Source organism: Phodopus roborovskii, unplaced genomic scaffold (assembly GCF_943737965.1).
Source record: "Phodopus roborovskii unplaced genomic scaffold, PHOROB, whole genome shotgun sequence".
NCBI lineage: Eukaryota > Metazoa > Chordata > Mammalia > Rodentia > Cricetidae > Phodopus > Phodopus roborovskii.
Window position 1 is genome coordinate 1,977,659 of NW_026126448.1, and position 13,419 is coordinate 1,991,077.

The 13,419-nt window shown below is 38.6% G+C and overlaps 1 protein-coding gene across 3 annotated transcripts in view; it reads right to left on the reverse strand.

The window, feature by feature from the left end:
* Zfyve9 (zinc finger FYVE-type containing 9) overlaps positions 1–13,419 on the reverse strand; it is a 144,258-nt gene that overhangs the window by 68,465 nt on the left and 62,374 nt on the right. For 2 of the 3 annotated variants that reach the window (XM_051188430.1, XM_051188431.1), the window contains 3 exons: positions 4,868–4,967; positions 2,270–2,446; positions 624–793 (listed from right to left, as the gene is read on the reverse strand). In XM_051188430.1, coding sequence (XP_051044387.1) covers positions 624–793; positions 2,270–2,446; positions 4,868–4,967 — 447 coding nt within the window. The remainder of the gene's footprint in view (positions 1–623; positions 794–2,269; positions 2,447–4,867; positions 4,968–13,419) is intronic. The other variant, XM_051188432.1, reaches the window with a different exon arrangement.

Below are 13,419 nucleotides of genomic sequence, written 5' to 3' on the forward strand. Positions count from 1 at the left end.
ACACAACAACAAATAAATAAATAGATAAATAAATAAATAGGAGTTGGTATTTCTTTGTTTCTTAAGCGAAAAAAATAAAAATTCCCATAAGTTCCCAAACTGTAACTGACTTATACAGATATGAAAGTGAAGGCACAATAATAGCTAGCATCTTAAAGTAAACTGTATGAGTCTTCCATCAAGGGGACAAATGCTTACCAATTCACTTTTTAAAATGTTAAATGGACTAGAGATGCTTGAAGACAAACAGGATAGTTCCCTAGCTATTTTCACACTGCTCTACCCCTCCTCCACAATACTCCTGAGAGGCCACCACAGAGCCCAGGAACATGATCTGAAAACCAATGTATCTAGGGATTTTGATAGTTTCTAAGTTCGGCCTCTCTCTATAATAGCAGCCTGAGTACCCCTGAGAATCTTTCCATTGGAAAAATACTTTCAAATGTAGGGCAAACAAGAGCAGCTAATTTTGTTATGTTTATTTACACACAGACACAAATGAACACTTGCTCTTGTTAAACTGTGTCAAAGTATACAGGGTTTCACAAAGAAGTCATTCAGCTTCAACAAAAGACAGGAGACAGAACCATGCTGAGCAAAGCAGAATCACTTTTAGTTCTTACCTCTGCTGGTAGAGGACTGGTGGTTACAGGCTTGACTGGGTCATGTGACACAGCCAGAGTTCCTGCAGAGGAAGTCCCATTCATTGTTAATTTGGCTGCATCAGCAACTTCTCCATTGGGCAAGATCCCATCAGCAAACCAAACTCTCCTCTGCTCTCTGGGCTGTGGCACTTGAGGGGCCAGGAAAATAAAACAGGCATCGATGTGACATTGATAGTGTTTCTCATGGCAAAGAAGAGGTCACCAACTCCAGAGGTTCAAGGGGTCCCTACTTATTATCATCTTACCACTACATACAGAAGAACTGGCTGAATGGCAACAGTTATAATTAACAAAAATTCCTCTTTAAATATTCTTTACTTCTATTGGCAAAAGTTTAAAGTGCTTTGCTTTAAAAATACAGCAGTTCTTAGACACCTCTATGATTATGTTAGTTAGAAAATGGATTTATAGCAGGAAAAAAAATAGCAAAATAAATCCCTACCTCCTAAAAATGTAAGATCACAGAAATTAAATACTTGCAAAATGATATGGTCCTTCTAAAGGGCAAAGATGCTCCAAAGAACCCTGAAGAAGCACCGACTAGTAAAGGAAGAGTAGCACAGACCTGTAAGAAGTAAGGCGCAAATGGACCAGACCTTTGGCTCAGTGTAACTGAAGAGGAAAAAAGACTAACCCGGTGCTAGTTTGCACTTTAGGGAAAGGACAGGGAAAGCTGGAAAATACCATTTGATGAAACAATACCCCCCAATCTAGTTTTGGAAATCAGTCTGAATGGTTAAAACAAAGAGACTAGGGAAGAACAACAAAATGACAAATGAAGCAAGGAGAATAAGGATTTTAAGAAAGCCCGAATTCACAAAAATACGAGGATTATCCACTAAGGGATGATCTGAAAGAGGAGAAGCAGGAAGAGTGATAATCTCAATAGCGATCTGATCATCAGAAGGGAAAAAGATCTTTAACAAGGGGAAGGGAACATACTACGTGAACAGATATAAAATTAATGAAGGTAGATTGAAATAGCAAGGTCATTTTTAAAGAAATATGTAATTGTTATTTTTATTATTCATATTCTTCTAAATTTATAGTGTGCCTTTCAGCAGACACTATCATAATCCTAAAGAAGTGACAACCCCCAAAAGTTGGGACCATAACCTATCATGATATAATCAGAATTAAAGTCCTAGATTTAAAAGTAAATGGGCTAATTAATCACAAAAAGAGAATATGGCAATGTTTATTCCTAAAAGCAATACCAGAATGGCTTAGTTAGCAGGAAGAAGGTTAATTTTCACCATTTAGCAAACTCCTACCAAGAACATTTAAGTAGCCTGAATCTTGGATTTTCCAGGATGATTTCAAAGCCTACAACTGTTCCCAGGTATAGGCAGTGTAATTAGGTCATTCTCAAGGCGGAGGGGAAATGGGCATGCTTTCAGAAGTCCCTCCAAAATATCAGGCAATACGGTATTTTTTAATCACCCACATATAATCCTGACATATTTTTCATCTCGGTCTTCTACTTTAATAACCACCCAAAGAGACTGAGCTGTAGGTTTTAAAGAATGGTGCTATAAAGCCACAGCAGCACCTTTCAGAGGAGCTTGGTGAAGAAAAGGAGAGAAGAGCACATGATCCCCTACCTTCTGTTCCAGGGTGCTTTAAAACTCCCACAGGTACCATCACAGTGGGAGGTGGAGAGCTCAGGGCTCCTGAGGCCTGAGCTTGCTGCAAGGGAGGGATAGTAGAACAGTACTCAGCAGGATTGTTAGGGTTAGGGCTCTGGCTTGAGGCACTCATCATGTTCTCCCAGGCTTGAGCTAAAGCAAATACAGACACAATCAATGTGAATGGATTACAAATTATGGACATCAAGACCTTGATAATATTGGATAAATAATGCAGCTTGTCCTCATTAACATTCCCAGCTAGTGAAGGTATTCAGGAGATAGATGGTTTTATTCAATAGGAGAGACCACTTAGCTAAACAAATTATTTGATTGGATTAAATTAAAATGATACAATACTTAAAAATAGTAACTCCAGAACTGTTGGTGCAGAGTGTAAGTTAGGAATAGGTCGATAGTTTTTTTTTTTTTTTAAAGGAGTCCATGTATTTCTTAAGAGGGAGAAATATAACATCAGACTTTAAAAGATTTGCAACTTAGATAGCCTTTAGGCATTTTCTGGTTTAAAGCATTTTATATAGTCTATCTAAAGTCAAAATCAGGGACCAAAAAATATAATTCCATTGTATGACTGTTTTAGTCTTATTTTTAGATCTTCAGGCTCTTTTTAGCTGAAATAAAATCTCACTTGAAAAATTCAGACACCTAAAGCTTAGGGATATACATTTCAGTATTTTTGTGATTTATGCTTTAACACAGTCATCACCTGTATAAAAGCATACAAAAGTAAACTATTGAACATCCTTGGCATGTCTCAAAAGTATAGGATCTACTTGAAAATGAAAATGTGCCAATCACATAAGTGTGATCAACCAGTACATTAAGAGTCTATCTACCCTGTAATCTTAATAACTAGACACTGACATATCAACATTGTCTTTAAATGTAAACAGGATGGATGAAGCTGTAGAAACCAAAGACATCAAAAGGTTGTTTTTGAGGTGCAGGTAATATATGCCCAGGAATAGAAATCACTCAATTTTTAATTAAGCACCTTTAAAACAAAAACAAACACCCTCATTCAACATCAAAGAATGATCCAAAAGACTTTGAATATTTATGTTGAATACTTATTTCCACTACAGCTAGTAACAAAATCTACGTTCATTTGAAAGCACTGGCAAGAAGAGGGGAGGAAGAGAATAGGAGAAAGGGGAAAGAGGGAACATTGAAAAGCATCAAATTAAATATTTGGAAAGAGACCAGGCTAAGCCATGCAAGAGGAAAAGACACTGGCAAAACCAGAAGTAATTACCTTAGGGTCCCGTTAAGGGTCTCCTTGGCTTAATAAAAAGTAAGTGATTCCATATGAATCCTCTGCCATTTCCTTCATCTTTCTTTATCTATTCCAAGTTTTTTTTTTTTTAAAAAAAAAAAAATTGCTATCAAGTTGGAAGACCTCATAAAATAAAAGAGGTATTAAGTATTGGGATTAAGCCATATATTCTTGTCTGTGGATATGTGTCCAACAATGAAAGCAGTAGAATAAAAACCATCAATTGAACAACTCAACAAAGTAACCACCATTCAAACAGTGATCCTTAAGAGTAGAGAGAATGATTCATGTTTCATTAAAAGTCCAAGAATTCAGAAATGGGAGGAAATTGGGCAGATCACAGGATAATAGAACAGATCAGATTAACTGACATGCAATTGGTTAATAAGCCAGCAACAAGAAAACATCACTATGAGCAATGCAGACAGACAGAGCAGGAGAATCTAAGAGAGGATAAATTCCAGCCTCCAGGTCGCCACTATCGGGACACAGGCAGCAAGGGTGTCCAATTTCAACACTATGTCTACTTGGAATTGTTCTGGCAACTGCACAAAGACACATTCAAAGAGAAAATACCATCACCTGCTAAGTTTTACTGTATTTCTTCACAAAAACAGTCAAGGATTTTGGTTTTGGTATTCTTTTTTCTTTAACTAAAATGTCCATGGATTTATTTCTAACCCCATAAAAGATGAACAATGATTAAGTTTTATCGTCCTTCCTTTGGCTGTATTCTTTTTCTCATGTTAAAAAAAATGTTTTATAGAAAGAACTGGCAAAATAAAATTACAAATTTCTACTTGATACTAAATACTAAATAGTAGTATTTCTACTTGATACTAATTTCTACTCAATACTAAAAATTTACTTCTAACAAAATGAATGAAGCAAGGTATTATTAAAAATGTACTCATAAGTACTATGAAAGTTTTGGGAAGGAGAACTTGTCTCAGTTTTTATAGCTGTGCGGTCAAAGACATCCCAAATCCACACCTCTGCAATCATCTGACAGGAACATGCAGAGCTATACAGCATCATTTTCTCAAAGGACTTCATTCTTCCCACAGAACTTATCTAGCTTTAGTATTAAATTTGACATGGGAAATCTGAAATGCTAACATACTTTCAAAACATGGAGATTAAGCTTGGGATTATCAGTTACAGTTATGGCATTTGAGAAGGTGAGCAAACAGTAAAGAAAAGCAAGGGGAAGGGAGACTTCATAGGAATTCTCTTACTCTGTCCCAGTGACTGCAACAATCTGTCTCAACACTTACCATTCATCAGCACTGAATGACAGATTACACACACTCTAGCTTCCTTTCGGTCCATGTAAAGCAGTTTACATTTCAGGCTACAGCAGGAAGCACAGAAAACCTGGGAGAAAAAAGAATATATTGAACTTACCAGGGTCACAGTACCAGAGAAGTGAACTAATATTAACCAAAACTGATCAAAATTGAACCATGTATATCTACCATGCTACAGAATAAAAAAACAGCAATTCAGGAAGCTGGAACTCAAAATCAAAAGTGATATTTACCAGTCTGTCAACAATAAGGAATTCAATAAAACTCGATGAAAATAAAAATATTGGCCATGGTCACATGGGAAATACATAGCAAGGAAAAATAAAACAAGGCTTTAGTTGCCCTTAGGCAAACGCCAGCCCTTAAAAGATCATTGTACCTATTTTTATGTGGGAAGGAGTTATATAGCAGGAAGAAATAATCAAAGATGGCAAGTTCTGTGTTTTAACTTCCATTTTCTATTACCTAGTAACCACACCAGTTTGCTATGAAGGACAAGAATTAAAACATACAACTGAATAATAAAACTCAGCACAGCTCTAGCTATAGCAAGCCAAAGTAGACAACAAAGCCAGCCAGATCAAGTGCTAACTCCTCATTCTCACTTTCTGAGCTTAGCGAAAACCTTCCTTCCTCTCTTCGGGTTCCTGTTCGGATTTATTTTCTTGAGGATTCTTTAGTCACTTACCACATAGCTTTGCAGAGGAAGAAATCTGTTGCCAGTAAAATAAACTCTACCCTGGTTTTTGTGGCCTACTATCTTATGCCTCTAAAGTTGAATTAAGAGATGAAGGGTTGTAGCAAACTTAACATTAGCTAAAGCAGCTTTACTCCCATTTTGTAAAATTGACAAATCTAGCTATTATGATTACCAATTTAGTTTCCAAAGGACTTTGCTTTTTTTGTTTGTTTTTTTTTGTTTTTTTAAGAGGGTTTCTCTGTGTAGCCTGACTGTCCTGGAACTCACTCTGTAGACCAGGCTGTCCCCAAACTCACAGAGATCCACCTGCCTCTACCTCTCAATGCTGGCATTAAAGGTGTGTGCCACCAGTTTGCATTTTCAAATCCACTAAGATATCCATAGAACAGAAGGTGTGGTGTACTTCACCCAGGGAGAAACTAAGGTTTTGTTTTTAATTTTTTGTTTGGAGAATTTCACTCTATAGCCAATGCTGGCCTTGAAGTTACAGCAATCTTCTGCCTCCACATTCCCACTGCAGGAACTGTAGGTATGAACCATCATACCCAGCTAAGAAACTGGGTTTTAAAGTTGTGTTTGCTAAATTTTCATCACTGAGACAAAATTACTAGGAAAATTAATTGAAGGGAAAGAAGATTATTTTGGTTCAGTTTCAGAGGTTTGGGCCAACGAAACTGGAGGGCATGTGTCTATATCATAGCAGCCAGGAACAAGAAACAGGGAGAATACCAGAGCTGCTGACTTTCTCCTTATCCCCTTTAAAGTCAGCCTACTACTCTGTGAAACAATGCCACCTAAACTGGGAGGTGTTCTTCCACTTAGTTACTCCTCTATGAAAATGCCCTCAAATTTATACTTACTTAGAATGCTTTTCCTTATTTTCTAGGCATGGTTTAATTCAAGCATGTTTACAATCAAAATTAAACACCATTGCCAGCTGACATTGAGTTCACAGTAAACTGTAAGGATACTTGGCACTTTACATATGTTGTTTGACTCACTTCACCTAAAAATGTCTATGTCTATGAAGATGGTCATTTACAGATAACAGGTAGGTAGCAGATAGGTGTTATAGTCCTAAAAATTGTGTCTCTTCAAACATGTTAAAATCCTAACACCCCATGTGATGGTGTTACGAGAGAACCTTTGGAGGTGCTTAGGTCATGATCCCATAGTGAGGGAGGCCCACTATGGTTTAATTATGAATGAAGTAAATATTCTAAAGTGACACCTCTACCCTGCTTTTCACTACTGAAAAAAAAAAAAATAGTTCCTCCAAAACTGGAATTTCCCCCAGGAGTCTCATGCTAGAAGGGAAAGGCTAAAGTCAGAGGAAGAACCCAGGAAGAGATTTTACATAGTTCTGACAAGTTGTTAGCTTGCAGATGAGACTGGAGTAACAAAAAGATGGGCCAACAACAGATGAGAATACAGACTGACCTTAGTTATGCAAACTCTGCCTCCTGTTTAAACCCAAACTTCATGATAGGACCTAGAAGATGGACTCTGGGAGTTGGGGGAGCTGTCACTGGATCCCTTTATTTGTTCCTTTTCCCAATGTAGGCAGCCATATTGAATAAATCTCCTTTCTGGGTTTGTCACTATTACTTGTTAGTGTTAATTCACCCGTTGAAGAGGGGTAGCTGAATCTAGTGTCCTAGTTTTGCCAGGGCCTCAGTCCTGACCATAACTTAACTGGTAACACTCCCTCTTAAGCTACTTCCTTCAGGCATTCTGGTTCAGGATGTATAACAAATACAGGGGGAAAAATGGCATCATGAATAGCACCCTTGCTGTCACAAGCCTGACAACTGGCCGTGGGCCTTTGGCACTTTGCAGGTATGTGGAGGAGTGTGGAGCTAGGAGTAGGTTAAGTCCCAGAAGACTGTAAGCAAAGCTTGATGAATTACTCTGGTGGGAGTGTGAGAGACCTGAGTGCTGAGAAATGCAGACAGTAGGGATGCAGAGAGGGCTCATCAGTTAAAGTGCTCGTTGCACAAGTATGGATGACTAGAGTTTGGATTCCAGACCCATACACAACCTAGGTGGGCATTACAGCTCACCTGTAATTTCACTATGAGAGATAGAAATGTATTTTTTTTTTTTGTTTTGTTTTTGTTTTTCTGAGACAGGGCTTCTCTGTATAGCCATGGCTGTCCTCAAACTCAAGCAATCAATCTGCCTCTACCTTCTGAATGCTGGCATTAAAGGCATGTACTACCACTGCCCAGAAGGATTCCTTTCTTGAGTAACCTGACAAGACTAGCCAAAAATGGCAAGATCTGATCTCAAGGCATTCCCTCAATATACAAAGAAAAGGGCTAAAGGAGATGGCTCAATGGGTAAAGGCACTTGCCACTAACCCTGGCAACCTGAGTTTGAATCCCGAGAACCCACATGGTGAATGAAAAAACAGTCTGTAAGTTGTCCTCTGATCCCTAAATGTGCACCATGGACTGCATGTCTTCTACTAACAAATAAATGTGTAATATTTTTTAAATTTAAAAAGTGGAGTGATTGAAAAAGGCACCTGAAGCCTACAAAACCATGTGCACACATGGGCTCCTGCACATACATAGCTACATACTTGTGAATGTGAAAAATGCACATGCACACATAACACACACACATATACACTAAACAAACAAACAAACAAACAGAAAGAGAAACACAGGAAGACACCTAACATCAGCACCTGGCCTCCATATGTGCACACATAGAAGAGTGCACTTGAATACACATACATACATACATGCGTATATGTATTAATGAAAAATGCAGACAGTAAAGGATGACCATAGTGTTTCAGAAGGAAGAACTCTATCCCGAATGGGAGTAAAAGCCATTCACACTTCTGGCAATGTCTTCAAAATCTGGTGAGGCTGAACTATATAAATGGACTGATTTGTTTGCTATTATAAGTTAGAAAACATTGTAATATTCCAGCAGTGGTGCAGTTACAACTCACTGTTTAATCCAGACGGACTTAGAGTGAGAGAGTAAAGCCAGGCGATGGTAGCGCACACCTTTAATTCTAACACTTGGAAGGCAGAGATTGGCAGATCTCTTGAGTTTGAGGCTAGCCTGAAGCAAGTTTCAGGAAAGCCAAAGGTATATCTCTAAATAAATAAATAAATAAATAAATAAATAAATAAATAAAATAAAGTGAGAGAGTATAGAGAATAGAGCATCTTGGTGAGGAAAGGGTGTGGCTGTGCTTAAAGCCTCTGACCCTGCGGAAAGGCAGGCCCAAACAAAGCTGTGAGAGTAGCACAATTAAAGAAAAGACTGTTGTACTGGGGCATTAGGAATAGCTGCTTGAGGAAGCAATTACATTCAAGAAAGGCTCTGGGGCATAACACTGAAAGCTCATTTAAAGACTATTAATTTGAAAGGAGAATGCTTAGAAACATGAAGCTTCCAGGATATGCTGCAGGGGAACAGAGACAAGAAGTGTTTTCCTGGGCTGAGCTGTAAAAGCAATGAGAGTCTCAAGTGCACAGCAGAATTTAGTATCATCAGCATTATGACAGTTTTGCAGGCTAGCAGAATGTTAAAGTTACAGGGTTAAGAGGGCTTGTGCTAAGGAGCTAAGCAAAAAGTCAATTAGATATAGTATGGTCAGGTTCTCTGCATGGAGCTCTTGAGTGAGCTGTGTGTGAAGCTAAGAAGTTGAAGTCTACATTGCAATGGAAAACTTAGGGTATCCAAGTTCCAAATGGTGGTGAACAAAGATGTAGGAACTGAGTGGAACCAACAAAAAGAGAGATTATGTGCTATTTACCATGTGCATGCAGGTATTCGTGTAGCCCAGAAGAGGGCACTGAATTCATCGGAACTGGAATTATCAGACAGTTGGGAGCAAAGTGACTCAATAAATCTAGTGACTCAATAAATCTTAGCCATTTGTAAATGCACAAGGTATTATCTGCTCCACTTAATGATGAACAAAGTGCTTTGTCTAAAATAAAGAAGCAGGTAAATAACTATATGGCTATTCTAAACCTAGATCACATTAATTCTAAATAAAGTTCAAGGCTGGATGGCTAATCTATGTTGTCAACTAGTATATTTCTAATATTTAAAAAATACTGATCCCATGGGGCTGGTGAAATGGCTTAGAGGATAATGGTGCTTGCTAGCCATGCTTGGTTTAGCCTCCAGAATCCATATAAAGTTAGAAAGTGGAAGGACAGTGTACTGAGACAGCCACCCCCCCCACACACACATATACACATGCACTCGAGCACTCTCTTTTGCTTAGGGTTGGGTCACAGACAGCAGCCCAGTGTGGATGCTTAGAGGGGGACTTGCAGTGATCACCTGCCTTTTATGTAAATAACTTCTCCCCGAAAAATCTTCGCTTTACCAAACCGAGTCTAGTGAATCCCACACAGGAGAGGACTCTACAAAGTTGTCCTCTAACCTCTACATACAAAACCTAACACCTGTTCACATATCATATGCACACACACAATGAATAAAGAGACACCTACCTCTTTTGATCTTCACAATGACCTTAGCATCATACTTCAATCATCTTTTTGTTTTTCAAGACAGGGTTTCTCTCAACCAACTTTTAATATAAGAATTTACTACTAGGAGAAAGAGAAGGGGAGGAGAGGAAAGCACGTGGGACTAGGAAGATTGAGTTAAGGGGAGGAATAGACAAGAGAAGAGAGAGAGAGAGACCATAAAAGAGGGAGCCATTGTAGGTTTGAAGAGAAAACTGAACTTAGAGAAATGTCCAGAGACCTACAAGACTGCCACCAACTAACAATCTGAGCAACAGTGGAAAGGCTACCATAAATGCCCTTCCCTGATAATGAGATTGACAACTAACTTATCCACCATCATGGAGCCCTCATCTAGTAGCTGATAGAAACAGAAGCAAACACCCACAACTAAACACTGAGCCAAATTGGAATCCAGATGCAGAGAGGGAGGACAAGACCAGGTTGCAGAAACACATAGAGATAACTGACCTAAACAAGGAGGAGCTAACGGGCCCCCCCAGATTGATAGCTGGGAATCCAGCATGGGACTGACACAGACCCCCTTGAACATGGGTCTCAGCTAGAAGGCCTGAGCAGTCTAAGGGACCTCATACAGTGGAACCAGGATGTATCCCTCGTACACAGAAGGACTTTGAGGGTACATCCCCTATGGAGGGATACTCCCTTAACCTAGAGACAGGAGAGAAGTCCTACTCCAAATGACTTGACAGATGTGTGTGTGGGGGGGGGAGGTTGGAGGGTATGAGAGGGTGGGAGAGGGAACTGTAATTGATATGTAAAATAAAAATAAAAAATAAATATTAATAAATATTACTATCCTTTGCTTTTTAAGAAACAACCAGTAACCTTGTTTTAAACACTCAAGGACAAAAGCGAGTCTTAAGGAAATTGATCACTGAAGGTATAAACCAAAACATAATCTACTTTAATGTTCTGCCAATGCAGATCCTATGAGGGTTATTCTGTATTCACTATCCAAATTCTCAAACATAAAACAGAAATGGCTGTAACCTAACAACAACAACAGGAAAAAAAAATCAACATGCAAGTTTATTTAAAATAAGAAATCACAGCCAGGCAGTGGTGACACACACCTTTAATACTAGCACTCTGGAGGCAGAAGCAGGCAGATCTTTGTGAGTTCAAGGCCAGCCTGGTTTACACAGTAAATTCCAGGACAGCTAGGACTACACAAAGAAACCTTGTCTCGAAAAAACAAACAAACAAACAAACAAATAAGGAATCACAGCTAAAATAAAATTTAAAACCATGTATTTTTTACTTTTCTTTTTTGAAGGATATTTACATTTTTTTCTTTGAAAATCATATCCACTATGGAAATCAATGTGGTGTTTCCTGGGGAACCTGGAAAGATGTACCTCAAAATCCAGCTAAACCACTCTTGACCATATAGCCAAAGGACTCAAAATCCTAGTGCAGAGACACCTGTTCATCCATGTTCATTGCTGCTCTGTTCATAGAAACTGGACACAGCCTAGATGTCTACCAACAGAAAGGAAAAATGTACATTTACTCAATGGTATATTATTCTATGGTTGATCATAATCCTTAACATAACCTGCAAAGCATTACCTGGCATTTTCTCTGATCTCTTCTACAAATTCTTTATAGATTCTTTCCTTACTAGTTAGATTTTACCATACTGGATTCCTTTCTTGAATAGGTGCTATTCTGCTCAGAGCCTTCATTCAAGCTTTTCTCTTTGGAACATCAAATGACACTTCACAGGCCTTCCCAGAATGCCTTAGACGCAACCACTTTGTACATTAACTTTCTTCTTCATAGTCTTTACTACAACTTACACATTTGGTCAATGGTATAATATTTACATACATATGGAGTTAGGGACAACAGTTATTATCAATATAAACTCAATACTCAGTACAGAGACAAAACAGACCAGCGATCTACTTATTCAGTAACTAACAATGATTGTTGAGCACTTTGAAGCTGTGCTGAATACTGAGAATGTAAGTCAAACCCAGAATAAATGTCAAGGTTCAATAAAACAGAAAATAAAGACAAGGCTGTGTGATAACTGCTCGGCCTTAGGTCAGGGTTACTTTTAACCAACATAGCCTTTCCAAGAGTGTGTAATGGGAAGCATTTCCCTAGCTTCATTAGAAATCACATTGAATCTAACTGTTGTCCTATTTGATCATGCCTGATGGTTCAAATCATAATAGTTATAGAGCAAAATGACAGGTTTTCAGGTGGAGTATAAAGGAAACTGAACTTCATTCAGTGTCCTGTTTAAAGAAGGCAGTTAACTGCTCTCATTATCTGTTGATTTCTGTCAGCACAGAAACTAATAAACTGTGAAGGTTTGAATGAGTATGGCCTCCACAGGCACCTATATTTGTATGCTTAGTCACCAGTTGATGAACTGTTAGGGATTGGGAGGTATGTCCTTGTTAAAGTAGGTGTGTCTTTGTTGGAGGACATGTGTGACTGGGGGGTTTCAAAAGCTCTTCTACCTGTGGATCAGAATGTAAAATTCTCAGCTACTGCCACAGTGCCATGCCTGTCTGCTTCCCACCATATTAATGGGCCCTCTGAAACTGTATACTTTCTTTTTTAAGAGTTGTCTTGGTTGTATCCTCAGAGCAATAGTAACTAGGACAGAAACTAAGACAAGAAACCTGTCATTGCTTCAATCTGTTCTTAAATAAGAAATCCAAGAAAAATATAACTAATTTAAAGCATTTCTTGGGCTAGGGATGTTAACTCAGTTGGTAGAGTACTTGCCTACTTTCTGCACCACACACATGGGGCACAACAGTACAGGCCTGTAATGTAGGCATTAAAATAATTCAGAATGCCAGAAATAGAAAAAAAGGTTCAGGATTATCTTCAACTACACACAGTCTGAAGTCAGTCAGGGCTATATGAGGGCCTCTCTCAAGCCAATAAAAAGTGTCAGGTGTGCACATTTGTGATCATTTAGGAGGTGGAGGTACAAGGATCAGAAGTCACAGGCCACTCTCTGTTATATAATAAGATTGAGGCTTGTGTATACAAGACCCTGAGTCTCAAACAAAAAAGGTGCAAGTGTGGCAGCACACACTTCTAATTCCAGCATTTGGAGGCAGTGGTGAGAGAATTAACCATGAATGTGAAGACATGTGGTCCACATGGTGAGTTCTAGGCCATCCAGGGATAGACAGCAAGACCCCATCCCAAAAAACTGAACAACGACAAAAAAACAAAACAATCTCCCAAATTCTAGCATTTATTATATCTAAATTTGATGCCATTATCTAAAGACTGAAGGTGTTAAT